Source organism: Apteryx mantelli, chromosome 14, assembly GCF_036417845.1.
Source record: "Apteryx mantelli isolate bAptMan1 chromosome 14, bAptMan1.hap1, whole genome shotgun sequence".
In the NCBI taxonomy this organism is placed as follows: domain Eukaryota; kingdom Metazoa; phylum Chordata; class Aves; order Apterygiformes; family Apterygidae; genus Apteryx; species Apteryx mantelli.
Window position 1 is genome coordinate 27,343,823 of NC_089991.1, and position 13,286 is coordinate 27,357,108.

General features: G+C 65.6%; 1 protein-coding gene across 1 annotated transcript in view; it reads left to right on the forward strand.

Moving 5' to 3' along the window:
- Positions 1-3,183: 3,183 nt before the first annotated feature.
- LOC136993393 (maestro heat-like repeat-containing protein family member 2B) overlaps positions 3,184-13,286 on the forward strand; it is a gene marked incomplete at its 3' end in the record, with an annotated part of 39,070 nt that continues 28,967 nt past the window's right edge. Inside the window, exons 1-15 of the mRNA XM_067305116.1 lie at positions 3,184-3,222; positions 3,963-4,128; positions 4,516-4,614; positions 5,306-5,457; positions 5,754-5,897; positions 6,702-6,771; positions 6,884-6,997; positions 7,183-7,256; positions 7,817-7,924; positions 8,541-8,700; positions 9,796-9,848; positions 10,730-10,849; positions 11,052-11,147; positions 11,312-11,461; positions 12,817-12,912. Coding sequence (XP_067161217.1) covers positions 3,184-3,222; positions 3,963-4,128; positions 4,516-4,614; positions 5,306-5,457; positions 5,754-5,897; positions 6,702-6,771; positions 6,884-6,997; positions 7,183-7,256; positions 7,817-7,924; positions 8,541-8,700; positions 9,796-9,848; positions 10,730-10,849; positions 11,052-11,147; positions 11,312-11,461; positions 12,817-12,912 — 1,641 coding nt within the window. The remainder of the gene's footprint in view (positions 3,223-3,962; positions 4,129-4,515; positions 4,615-5,305; positions 5,458-5,753; positions 5,898-6,701; positions 6,772-6,883; positions 6,998-7,182; positions 7,257-7,816; positions 7,925-8,540; positions 8,701-9,795; positions 9,849-10,729; positions 10,850-11,051; positions 11,148-11,311; positions 11,462-12,816; positions 12,913-13,286) is intronic.

Genomic DNA, 13,286 nt, shown 5'->3' on the forward strand with positions numbered 1-13,286 from the left:
CTGTCTGGCCCTCTATCCCTCTCTGTCTATTCCTTTGTGCAGCACCCTTAACCCTGGGGCCAGGTCTCTAGTCTTCTCTTTCTTTCTCCATCCATCTGCCAAGCTCTTTATCCCTCTTTTCTTCTGTTCTGCTCTCTGTCCCTGTGCCCAGCTGAAGGTCTGTCATTGCTTTGTGTTTTGTCTGGTGTGGCAGGTGCCAAGAGGCAGTTGGCACTCAGCAGAGATGATCAGCAACACCCAGAGGGTCCCATCAATCTGCCTGGTTCGGGTCTTGTGAGACACCTCTGCAGGGACTTTGCGTGCTCGGCAGGCAAGTGGGTTGGAGTGTGGCGAGAGCTTTTCCGGGCTGACTGGATCCATCTGGTTCCACTCCCTGTCCCTCTGTCCAGCTCGCCATCCTTCTCTCTCTTTCCCTGTCACTCTGTCCGGTGCCAGCAGCGACCAGTGGGTCCCATCAGTCTGCCTGGTTCCAGTCATGTCAGACACCTCTGCAGTGACTCTGCGTGTGGAGGGCTGTGGCTGTGCAGTAGGGGAGCAGTAATGGGCCAAAGATGCAGTGGGGGATGGAGCAGGCAGTGAAGAGGCTCCTGGGGAAGGAAGGTGTCATGGAGGCAGAGAGCAGCAGAGGCTCCGAGTACTCGGGCGTTAGGACAGGTGCTCGTGGCAGGGCGCTCCGGAGCTGCTGCGGTCATCTGTCCTGCTCGTCGGCGCAGCCCGCAGTTCCTGCGTCTTGGCCGCCTGCGCGCAGACGGGGCTGCCGCGTGGTGCAGCTCGAGTCGTGATCGCAGCGCTGGCATCGAGCCCGCTTTTCTGTCAGGTCTGCCTTTACGCAAACCGGCGTCTTCCCTACGTCAGCCTTGCTCTGCTCCTCTTCCAGGAGCCTGCGCTCGACTCTGCTTTCTGGCACGCGGTCATGTCATAGGGCTTTCCAGCAGGGTCTGTCTGACTTGGGCCACTTGTGTTGTCCGCTAGGCAGCCTGAGCGAGTGAAGCAAAATCCTCCTCCTGGCACTGTCCCGGCCAGAGTCAGTTTCCCATCAGCTCAGTCTCTGCAGAGTTTGGAGTTTCTGGAGGCCTTAGTTTTTATCCTGCCTTGGCTGGACAGCGCTTTCTGAAGGTGTCTGTCAGTGGCAGTTTCCCTGAGGAGGATCATCTACCGAAGGCTGGAGGTGGCCAGGTGACTGAGCAAGCCTGATTGTATGTGAGGGTTGCTGTGACATCCCTGTGATGAAACGGAGCCAGAGAGGGTGACTGAAGGAGCACAGAGGGTCAGTCATAATTGCGGAAACAATTCCGGGCCTTGGACTAGGGAGTAGTTCTAGGAGGGCTGTGCCTCTCAGTAACCGTTCTGGCCGCTTTGCAGGTGCTGAAGCATAGTCCGGCAGTCGAAGGAGCGTTGTCACAGCTGGGAGCTCTGCGGAGCTCTGCAGCCGTCCATGGAGGACGAGCTCTGACTTGCAGCGTGGACACAGCTACGTCCTGGGGCTGCACTGTATGTGAGCAGGGCTGGGAGGTGGAAGCTGGTTTTGCCCTCGGTGGTTACTGGTGTCATTGGCTGTGGATGTTTGCCCATGGAGCTGAGAGGACCAAAAATATTAATGGTCTGTAAGAGAAATGAATTAGTGCTTGCGGTGTTTCAGGTAGGTTCAGTGGAAGTGCAGCTTAGTGCAATCCAGTGGCGTAATTCTTGTACGTGCTCACATTTGAATGGTGGCTAAAACCGAGCCTATAAACAGCAGCTGTAACATGATTCTGGTGCGTGTCTTGCTGTTCTGCTGCCCTTCTAAACGAAGGGGAAACTTCTTAAGCTGTGGGCAAACCCCTTGGCTTCTCTGTACTGTTCTCATGCTCATGGGTGCTTTGGTGTTTCTTGCTTAAAGCTGAGGCTTTGAAGTTTTTCACTTAAGGTTTATTGTTTAGTTTGTTGTTGAGGGTCTGTCGCTCAGGGGTTCTGCTTTGGCCCCTCCTTTGACCTTTTAGTTTCCCCCTGCAAACCTCTCTTGGCCCTCCGCTCCCCTTAGCACCCCTCTAGTGCACTCTGGACTACTCTTTCTGCCTTCTTTGTGTCCCAGAGCTGTCTTCTGGCCCTCAAGTCCCCTTAGGACCCATCTAGTCCGCTCAAAACTCCTCCTGAGGCCTTTGTTATGCCCCGGAGCCCTGCTTTGCTCCTCCAGCCCTCTCAGCGACCCTCTAGTCTGCTCAGGACCCCTCTTTTGGCCAAAATCATGCCCCAGAGTCCTCTAGTGGCCCTCTAGACCCCCTAGGACTCCTCTAGTGCTCTCCGGACCCCTCTTTGAGTCAAAATCGTGCCCCAGAGCTCTCTTCTGGCCTTCCAGCCCCCTTTAGCACCCCTCCAGTCTCCTCAGAACCCTTCCAGATGTCTTCCCTGTTCCCCAGAGTGATTTTTTGGCCATGTAGGCCCCTTAGGTCCCCTCTAGGGTGTTCTGGACTGCTCTTTTGGCATTCCTTTTCCCCCAGAGCTGTCTTCTGGCCCTCCAGCCCCCTTTTGGACCCCTCTAGTCCCCTCTAGTGCCCCGGACCCCCTCGCCTGGGGGTCCCTCTGCAGCCGTGCCTGGCCCCCCCCCAGCAGCCCTCTGTGAGGCGTCGGGCCCCCCCATGGGTCACAGTGGCCCCCACAGGTCACAGTGGCCCCCACGTGTCACAGTGGCCCCGCGGGTCCCCTCTCCCTCCCGGGGCCAGCGCTGGCCCAGTGGCTCACGACTCCCACAGGAGGAGGTGCTGGTGGAGCAGTGCGTCCGTCCAGGGAGTCCTGCCGCGATGGGGGTGCTGCGAGCGCTCCGAGGTGGGTGCCGGCACCACGCTCGGCGCCCTGCCTGCCGGCACGCTGGTGGGGGTGACGGGGACCTGCCAGTGCCCGCGTTCCCGGCTCGGGGAGAGCCGAGGTCACCCGCTTGGGGCCAGCACCAAGCTGCCCCGGGCTGCTCTTCTCCAGGCTGCGCAGAGCTGGCTCCACCAGCCTCTCCTGTCGCCCCGTGCTCCGGCTGGGGAGATGTTTGCCCCGACTCGGGGCCAAGCCCCGCAGCTGCCGGAGCGATGCAAATCCTCCGCTGCTTTCCTTCCAGGTTTCTTCACTTGTGTACGTCCCCAGTCCAGACCTGCACGTGGCGAGGACGGCGGCAGGGTTGCCGGGTCGGTTCCTGTGGCCATCGCTACCTTTGCCGCCATGGTGACTTCTCTGTTGGACCGGCTGCAAGACGCCAAGGTGAGGCGGAGGCATCCTGCAGGGCTCCATGGGGGTTCGAGGGCTCCTGGCAGCACCCCGGCTTCCCCGGGTGCCGAGGGCTGATCTCGCCTGACAGCGCCCCTGCCCTGCTGCTGCACCTCGTCCCAAAACGCTGATCCTGATGGTGGCGCTGGGCAGACGCTCCCACACACCCTCCTTTCCCGCAGGAGGTGTTGGCGTCCCCGGGGTTAGGGTTAGGGTTCGGGTCAGGAAATCCCAGCGCAGGCTTTCTCGCCCGCTCCCAACGGCTGCGCTGAGCGGTGCCGGTAGTTCATCCGCGGCGTTGGCGTAGCAGAGCTGCTGTGGGGCAGCACGTCCCATCGCTGCCGTGTGCGGTGTGTCCCCAGGGTGGCAGAGCGGAGACCTACCGCGAGCTGGAGAGCGTCTTGTGGGGCGACGAGAGCCGTCTGCAGAGCTCTGTCGTGGACAGAGTGATAGCGGTGGCGTGCGAGGACCTGCGAGTGTCCCAGGTGAGCTCGTTCTTGCTGAGGGTGACCCCGGACGCCAGCGTCCAGCCCGGCCATCCTACGGAGAGGCTTCGGGATGCGTCCTGGCGGGGGGTTGGGGCGGTGACACAGAGCTGTGCAGAGAGGTGGGGGCGGACTGTTTGTGAGCGAGGGACAGTCGGAGTCAAGTTCCCGGTTCCTTGTCCTGCCTGGAGGCCAAGCCGTGGCAGACGGCGGTTGTGCTCCTGCCACACGCGAGCTGCTGTCTTCCAGGGTGCGACGGCCGCCGTGAGGACGGCGGCTAGTGACGTCCTGGTGGCGCTGGCCCGCTCCCACTTGCACGACGTGGTGTCAGCGCTGCAGGGCCGCCTGAAGGCCATGGAGGAGGTGTTGGAGGAGTTCATCCTCATCACCCTGCGCAACCTCGCTGCTCGCTATGGTACGGCCCCCCCAGACCGCTGCTCCGGGTTACAGTGGGTGCCAGGCGGGAGACGGTGTTCCTGCCCCTGCCCAAAACGGGCTGGGCTGGGCTGGGCTGGAGGGAACCCACCGGAGACCAAATGTGCCAGACTCTGCCCCGCACTGTCCTCCCCGTGCCCCAGGGCTTCCCCATGCCCCTCGGGGAAGGCCGCCAGCGCACAGGTGCCCTGGCAGGACCCTTCCCGTGCCGGGGCCTCCCCCAGCGCTGTGGCAGCTCTCCCGTCCCCCTGCCCCCAGCACGGCCCCGTAGCCCTGGCCCTGGCCTGGCAGTGCTGCCAGGGGATGGAGCCCGCGGGCCGCAGCGGCTCTGGCTGACCGGGGCCATCCGTCCCTGCCCTCTCCGCAGCCCTGCAGTGCGTGCCCTTCGCGGAAACGACGCTGTCGGCCCTGCGCGGCGTGCTGAGCATGGTGGGAAGCGGCCGGATGCTGAGTGCCGTCTGTGGTGGTGAGCGTCAGCGCTGCGGCAGGGCCTGCGGGGAGGGGAAGGGGAGGGGGCGGCCCTGGGCGCCTCGCCGGGGTCTCGGGGCGAGCACGGCAGGGCTGAGCCCGCAGCGAGCTCCGGCCTCGGCAGCTCCAAACTGCCCTGAACATGCAGGAGCGGTGGGTGCCGCCGGGGTGTCTGTGGGCAGGCCGGGCCGGCGCTCCTTGCAGCTGCCCCGAGCAGCTCCTGGGTCCCTTCCCGGCCTCTGCTCCCGCGCTTGCCTCCCGGTTTTACCTGCCTTTGGCTGAGCTCTGTCCAGTTCTGTTTCCCCCCTGCTCCTCCCTTTCCCCCAGGGCAGCCTGGGTTTGTGTTTGTGGGCTTTAAGGGAGAGCGCAGGGAAGAACTGCCAAAGCCCCCAAGCTTGTGCTGAGGGGCAAATGTTTGGGAAGGGAGAGGCAGGGCTGCAGCAGGCAGCGGTGGAGGGGAGCGAGGCTGTGCGGAGGAGGAGATGTGCTGGGGCGGAAGAGGGGAGAAACAAGGCAGCGTTTCAATCCAGCCGTCTCAGACCGTGGCACAACGTGTCCCTGAAGGCAGATCTCCTCGCAACCTGCGCCCCGTCGAGCCTGGCCTGGGCTTAAAGCAGGCCTGGGGGCCGGTGCGAGGTCTCCTGCCAGTCAGGCTTCGAGGCGATCCTGTTTCCCTTCTTGTGCTGCAGCTGTGGAGCAGTGGTGCAGAGGGATAAGCATGTACTTGCGCGAGGGGGAGAAGTGTGCCTTCCCTCGCCTGGGGGCCGCCCAGCTCTGCACCCCTGTTTACCCGCTCTTCTGCTACGCGGGCAGGAACTGGCGGGGCTGTGAGCAGGAGGAGGTGAGTGTTGCTGCTCTCGCAGCCGTGGGCAGCAGCAGCTGCCTGTGGCGGCCCCGAGCCGGGAGCCCGGAGGCCAGGGGCTCCCTGTCGGGAAGGAGCCAAATCCTGGAACCTTTTGGCGGGGCAGGCCAGGGGTGCTGGGAGGAAATGCTCTCTGTGCTGGCAAGCGAGCCCTTCTCACCAGGGGCGACAGGGAGGGGAAAGCCCCATGCGGGAAGGGCGGGCTGGTGTCTGGGGGAGGCGAGTGCTGGAGAGACCCGCAGTCCTTGACACAGTGTGTCACCGTCCCCCGGCAGGTCAAGCAGGCGGTGCTCAGGGCGATGGGTGCCATGATGGGTGTCCTCCTGCACGCGGAGGAGCACCGCGAGCACGTCTGGGAGCAGCTCCTCTGGCTCCTGCACCAGTATCGCGACGTCTGGGACCCCTTGGGGGTGACCACGGTGAGGCGTTGTGCGGGGCACAGCATGTCTGGGGGCCGTCGGGGAGCTATGGGGTGCCGGGAGGAGCCGGGGCCCTTTGAGCAAGAAAGGGGGAACAGGGGCCTGGGGCTTCCCAGGCTCTTGCTGGAAGAAACCAGCAAGGCGGGAGGCCCAGGAGGCAGCGGAGAGTCACTGGGGCGAGTGTCTCAGGAGGGGAGGCTGCGCCGCCTCCTGGGGCTGGGGGCGCGCGAGGAGCTCTGCCCTCGCGCCCAGGGCCACGTCCAGCCCCTGTGACAGGGAAAGGTGCGAGGGGGGTGATGTGCCGGGAAAGGCCATCCCGGTGGGGCCACACAGAGGAGAGAGACCTCGCAGTGCCGCTCTGCGAGAAGGACGAGCCAGAAGCTCCGTGCGGGGCTGGGGTTTCCCTGGAAGTGGGTTCAGGCCGTGGCGCCTCCCAGCAGTGCTGGTTTCTCCCTTTCTGGGCGGCTCGCGGTGACAGCCGCCCTCTCCCTCCCGCACTCCTTTGCAGACTCTCGGCTATTTCCTGGGGGCCGTGGCAGGCGTTCAGACCCACGTGCCCCGGGCCAAGCTTCTGGCCGTCAATGCTGCTGTGCACCAGCAGGTAAGGTGTGACGCTGCATCGCTGGCCTGGGGCTCCTGGGCCGCCTCGGCTGCTGCACAGCTCTGCGTGTGCCCGGGGCTCTGGGCTTTGGCTGTGGGTCCGTGCCCAGAGCTGCTCGTGAGACGAGAGCTGGCAGTGCAGTTTCTTTGCTGTCCCTTTCCATGCCAATCCGGCTTTCTCTGAAACGCGCCTTGTTCCCACAGCTCTGCGACGTGATCGAGCTGCCCAGCCCAGAGCACAGAGCAGAGCTGTGCTGCTGCATCACGCTGCTGGGTAAGGAGAGGAGAGCCAGCGCCGCGCCACCGTGTCCCGGCAGCTCTTTCGCAAACCTGCCCGTGTGGGAAGACACTGGTCACTAATGCCAAGCGTGATTTCTTCCCCACAGCCCAAATATGCCCAGAGGAGATGATTGTCTTCCTATACTGCAAGCTGAGGAATGGGAGCAAGGCCGATCGCGTGGCAGCCGTGGAAATGCTGCAAGCTCTGGTGCGCTCTGACGGTCAGTAACATGGGCCGGAGTACTGGAGTCCCTACTCCATTGCTGGGATGCTGCTGCTTCCTCTGACATCCCAATCTGGCCCCGCTTTTCTGTCCCGCTTGTGTACAAAAAGCTGTGGAGCCGTGACGAATCCCTCCGGAAATGGGGGCTCGGCCTCAGCGCAAGCCTCTCCTTGTCTCTTGCAGCCCCCGACACAAGGGAGAAGCTGCCCCTGTTTGCCAAGCTTGCGCAGTCTGTGTGCCGCGACACCACGGCCCAGGTGAGCTGGTTTGGGCAGGGCCGGTGCTGCCGTGGGGGCAGAGCAGCCCTTTCCCCGGGGCAGAGCCTGGCGAGGCCGTACCAGGAGGCAAAGGCAGGACTGGGGGCTAGAGCCCAGTGGCGGCCACGGAGCGAGGGCTGCTGCTGCACCCTTGTCGCCTCGGCCCGGCCAGAGGGGCTGCAGTGCCGCAAAGGCAGCTCCCCTCGGGGTTTGGGCCGGGGTCGTGACTGCGGCCTCCCCGGCAGGTGAGGAGGGAAGTGCTGCATTTCATTGGGGAGCTGCTGCACTCCAGTGCCCCGGGCTGCTCGGCGTGGGACGTGGTGGGGCACATCTTCAGCGAGTTCAGCCGGGCCTCGGGCAGACTGGTAAGGGCAGAGCGCGGCGCCGGGGCTGCCATGCCCCAGCGGTGCCGCACTGCCGTGGGCATCCCTGGCAGCAGGGAGCCCGGTGCAGCAGGACCAATAGCGCCGGTGCTGCGGTGGGAGCGGGCCTCCCTGTCATCGTGCGCCGCAAGGTCTGGGAACAGGCAGTGACGAGTGTTTCCCATCTCTGTCTCGCAGGCGACAGGAAAACTTTGCGCAGTGGAAGCCCGGGAGGAAAGGGCTATTCAGTGCCTGTGCGTGCACGTCCTGGGCACGCTGGACATCTCTGCAGGAGCAGTGGCCAAAGTCAGTCATCCTCTCCTGCTGCTGCTGCTTGTCTGGGGACACTTTTCCTCGCCCTCCCCGTGGCCCGAACCTCTCCCCGACAGGCTGCAGAGCTCGTGCAGCTCACGGAAACGCTTCCGTCCTTTCCGTCTGCGAGCTCCCTGAGCGGTGGGGTTGGCGGTGCCCGAGGCTTTCCCCTGTGCACCGGGACTCCCCATCTTAGCCACTAAAGCAGCCAAGAAGAGCTGGGGTTGAGCTGTGTGGGGCCACACTTGCTCGTCCAGCGCGTCTGCGCTGCCTGGAGCACCGCTGGGCGCGCTTGGCTGCGTCCCGCAGAGGAGCTGTAGGGGCTGGCGGGGCCGTACGCCTCCTGCGTCCCCTTGCAGCGGGGAGGTGAACTGCCCCTGGGGTGGGCTGTGCCGGCAGCTCTCGCCAAACGGGCAGCCAGAGGGAGGGGGAAAGCGGCATGAAGCAAGGTGGGCGAGAGGGAGAGAAGGTGGAGGAGGAAGTCGGGGTGAGACTGAGTTAGGGAAGGAGCGAGGCCGAGGGGCCGGTGCCGAGAAGCGGCAATGACAGGGGAACTGGGAGGGAGAGGCAGAAATGCCGGCGTGCCGAATGGCCTGGTTCTTGCCTGCAGCTCCTGTGGCCGAGGCTGCTGCGGTACGTGGTGCCAGCCGAGTACACGGGCATGCTGGTCCCACTCTGCCGCTGTCTGCGTGCCCTGGCCGAGAGACAGGAGAGAGCAGAGCGCGAGGAAGAGGAGGCGGCGCCCGAGGCCCTGGAGTCTGAGGAGCAAGGTGGGGAGCAGAAAGACCTGGCGCGCTGGGCTGGGCTGGGTGGGCGCGGGGCAGCGCGTGTCCCTGTGTCCCCTGCCAGCCCCACACAGGAGGCCCGGGGCAGCGCAGGGCAGAGCGGTGCCCGTTGCTGGGTGCGAGGGCTCTGCCCCGCGTGCCCCTTCCCTGGCAGAGCTGCCTGGTGCTCCTGCATCCAGCTCTCGCCGGACCCGGGGGCTGGTTCCTGCCGTGCCGGAGCTGCCTTTGTCAGTAGCTGTTCAGCGCGGGATCCCGGCAGGGCTGGTGTGGAGGCAGCACAGCCGGGGTCCCCTTCAGCCCCGCGCGAGGGTGTGGGACGTGGCGCGGGCAGGGCACGGTGGGGCTGGGCATCTCACGCAGCCTTTCTTTCTGCCCACAGCTGCTCTGCCGGCTCCCCAGGCCCTGCTGGCTCGCCTGCTGGTGAGTAGCGGGGCCCCGGGGAAGAGCTTTTGGGGCCGGAGCGAGGGGAGAGGGTGGGAGAGATGGTGCCGAGGCCGGTGCCGGGCACCCCGGGAGGAGGCAGGAGCATGTTGGAGGGTGCCTGAGCCTCCCTGCCCGTCGGAGACTCCCGCTCCTCCTGGGGGATGGCAGTGCCCAGGCGAAGCCATCGGCTGCCTGCTGCCAGCCAGGGCAGTGCCGACTTCCCTGCCTGCCTGCCTGCGGGGCAGCCGCGGCTCCTGGGGCAGGTGTGAGCCCGTCTCTCTCCTGCCCTGGCCTAGGTGGTGGCGGCGGTGGCTCCGCACGCAGGCGGTGGCCGTGGAGCCGCGGCCCTGCAGCTGCTGCAGGCGCTGCCCGGCACGATCCACGGAGCCGTGGGGGCGAGCTGGGCCGCGGAGATCCCCCTGCTGCTGCAGCACCTGGCAGGTAAAGTGCCGGCGGGAGGGAGAGGCTGGGGGCGGAGGGGGCAGCAAAATGCTTCAGCTCTCCAGCCTGGTGGAGGGCAATGGTCCCGGGTTTGCTGGCGCTTGTCAGCCCCGTGGCCTGGGGCTTTGGGGCGTCAGACTGCAAAGGAGACCCCCGGGCTCTCCCGTGCTGCTCGCTGGGATAACAGCGAGGACTTTGCTTCCTCGGGCTTTGCAGGAACAACCGCCAGCTCCCTGGACGCGGCCGAGTGGGAGAGCCTTCTGCTGAAGGTACGACGTTCCTGAGGGGGTCCCAGCTGGATGGGGCAAACGAGGGGGCAGGAAAAGCGGTGGGAGGAACCTGGGGGCTCCCTGTTCGGGCACCGAGCGGCACGGGCACTTCCCGAGCCCCCGGCACCTGCCCTGGCCATGGGTGCTGCCCGCTCGGAGGAGCCGCTCTCGGCACGTGGGGCACGGCTGAGCACGAAGGCAGCCGAAGGCCGGGGCAGGGGCTTCTGGAGTGGCCCCATGCCGTGGCACCGCCTGCTTCTGGCGTGTGCGGAGCCCAGGGGACTCAAGTGGCGCGTTAGGGGAAGAGCGAGAGGCAGGTTGCAAGAGGGGCGGGTGGGGAGACGGACTGTCGTGAGGGGGAGCTCTGCCCCGACAGTCTCTAGGGCCACTTGGATGTACAAAAGGCCCTGGCCAAGGGCAGGGGAGCGTTTGCTTCATCTCCCGCTTTGCCCTAGTTTCTGCGAACGTCGCTGGAGGTCATCAAGAGTGAGGCCTGGACCGTGGGCCTGAGCCGGGAGCTGAGCCGGCAGCTGGGCAGCTCTCCCCGCCTGTCCTGGGAGAAGGTTTGTTCCCTGCGTGGCGTCGCTGCCGCTCACGCACCCCGAGGGCTGCGGCGGCAGAGGAGACGCAGGAGGCTCAGGCCAGGGCGAGGGCTGACGGTGGCGCTCTGCCCCATGGGCTGGTTTCCCTGCTGCCCGCTCTTTCCCCAAGAAGGTGCTCGCGCTCCCCTCTGTGCTGGGCTGGTGGCAGGGCTGGGCTGGCCACCGGCCGCTGTTGGGGCTGGCGCCATGGGCACCGGCACAGTGGGGCTGCCGTGGCCTGGCCCTCTCCCGCCAGGCTGGGCTGTCACCGCAGCTGGGGCTCGGTCTCTTCTCTTGCAGCGGTTCCTGTACAAGGCTCTCGGCACGGCCCTGGCAGCTTGCGGGTGCCTCCGCCACGTGCGAAAGCAGACGCTGAAACATCTGAAAGCAGCCAACTTCCTGGAGCTGTGGGAGGCACAGGTGAGGATTTCTCGTGTCGCCCTGCTTTCCCGAGTGTCCCCTGCGTGTCCCTGGTGCAGAGGGGCCCTGCATGCCCTGCTCCAGCCCTTGCTGGCGTTCTGTTCACGCCCGTTTCCCTGGGGAAAGGTCCTGCCTGGCTGGTGGAGCCGGCCAGGGCTGGGCGTTGGGGCTGGAGCGACTCCCCGTTTCTGCTGCGTTGCAGGGAATGGTTTCAGTTGTGTCCCGCTGTGCCGAGAGCCACTTCCAGCTGGCCTTGTCCTCGGTGAAGGAGTTCACGGGGACTTTGAAACACCAGAAGGTAAAGAGCCTGTGGTGGTGGTGTGGGGAGCTGCTGGGAGGTGCATGGGGAGCTGCACCACCGGTCGGGTGCAGGGCAGCTCTCGCCTCGGGAGCGTGTGGAGTCCTGGGCACAGCGGGGCCGCGGGCTGACGTCTCGGTGCTTCTCTGGCGACCTCCCAGCAGAGCGACACGGTGAGGACCCACGCTACTCGCGCTGCGCTGATGGTGACATATGGCCAGATGGCGCTGCGCGCCCCGAGGGAGCAGCTGCTCGCCCACGTTGAGAGAGACGTGGTGGGGAACGTCCTGCAGCTCTACCGAGAGGGCTGCCAGGTGGGTGCTTGGGGCGCGGGGCAGAGCCGGCCGGGTGCCGCCGGCTCCAGCCTCTCCTTGCCCTTCCCATGTGCACCTCTCCCGTCGCAGCCGTGCCAGCACTGCTCGCCCTGCTCCCTTGGGCAGGGGTCCGCAGGGTCTTTCCGGCCGGCAGCGGGGCAGCTGCTTCCCTCCCCTTGGGAGGCTCCTTCCCAGGAGGGGAGAGAGGTTTCCTTGCTGGGGCGCAGGTGCCGAGCTGGGGTCCGCGGGGTTCCCGGAAGGCATAGTGTCCTCCCCATGCTGTGCTTGGAGGCAGATTCCCCCCAGCCCTGCTGCTCTTTCCACCCTCGGACCTTCGAAGCGCTCAAAGTGTGTTTTTCTCCTCTGGGATCAGGATGCACAACTGAAGCTCTCCCTGGCGCAGAGCGTCACTGAGATCAGCCTTGCCATCCAGGCTGCGGTCACCGGCCCCGGGTTCGAGCTCTGCTGCAAGCGGGAGCTGCTGCAGACCCTGCTGGTGAGTGCCCAGAGCTGGGACTGTTGCCCAGGGCAGCTGTGGGCTCTGCATTTGCGCAGAGGTGCAACGGTCTCCCGGGGCATTGCACAAACTCCCACGGGCCCCGAGCCATGTCCCAAACCGTTGGGGGACATGGGTGCTGGCGCTCGGGGCTGTGGCGGGGAAGCGTGGTGCATCCGGGCGCCAGGGAGCTGCCGCCTCGTCCCACGGGACCCTTGTGGGAGCCGTGGGGGTGGCGGGGCCGGTGCCTGCGGGGTCTGGCAGAAGAGCCTACGGCCAGGACGGGTGGGAGGGCTCTCCCGCGCTGCTGCCCACTTTGCACGTGTCTGCCTGTGACTTGCAGGAGGTGATTCAGGAGGAGCCCCAGGAGTCCCCGGTGCACCCCCGGGCCCTCGTGGCCATGAAGCAGTTGAGGTAGGGTCTGTCCCTGGGCTGTGGGAGTCGCTGCGTGTCCCAGCCCAGCTGGCTGGTGTGGCTGGGGCTGCGGGCGTTGGATTTGGGGCTGTCGATGGGGACAAAGGCAGTCCTCTGACTCGCTCTGGAGAGTGCTAGTAAGCCCCTTCTCTTTCTTCCCTCCCTTTTTTCTCCTGGCAGCAAGCTGCAGCCCCATCTGAGCAGGGAGGAAAACTGCAGCCTCCTGGCTCAGTGCTGCCAGGGCGTCGTGTGCCTTCGTCGCCCGGAGCAGACAGACGTGAGAGGGGAGATGGCGGCGGCTGCTCCACGCACCCTGGTACCTGCCGGCCCTTCTGGGCCGCCCCTCGGTGGGGGCCCAGCTCCGGGCGCCCTGCGCTCTGGCAGCTGCTGGCTGCGCTGGCATCTCCGTGGGGTGCCCAGCCTCAGTCCCCCTTTCTGGTGTCAGGGTGTGCAGGCGCCCTCTCTGCGAGCGCTGGGCCAGTTCATGGCAGCCCTTCTCCGCGCAGAGCTGGTCTCCATCTGCCTCAAGGACATGGTGCAGGTGAGTGTCCCCGGGGCGGTAGGGAAAGCGTCACCGCTGCCAGAGTGGGGCAGAGCCGTGGGGATCCCGCCTGCAGGGCTGGTCCAAGGAGGGGATCTTCCCTGTAACTAGGTGCAACACCCAGATTGGTGGACAGTGAAATGGTCCTAGTTTCAGGCTCCCTTGCCCTGATTTCACATCCAAGCTCTTCCCATCGGCCACAGCTTCCTTGCAGGCAGCTCGCAGTGTCCTGCAGCCCCCTAGACCAGCCAGAGCCTCTCCCCAGCCGCAGTTGTGAGCGAGGGGCGCTGCACAAGTCAATGCTGCCCGTGGCGAGAGCAGCCTGGGCTGAGGCTGGAGCAGGGAGGTTCCCGTGGGGAAGGGCTCCTTGCCCG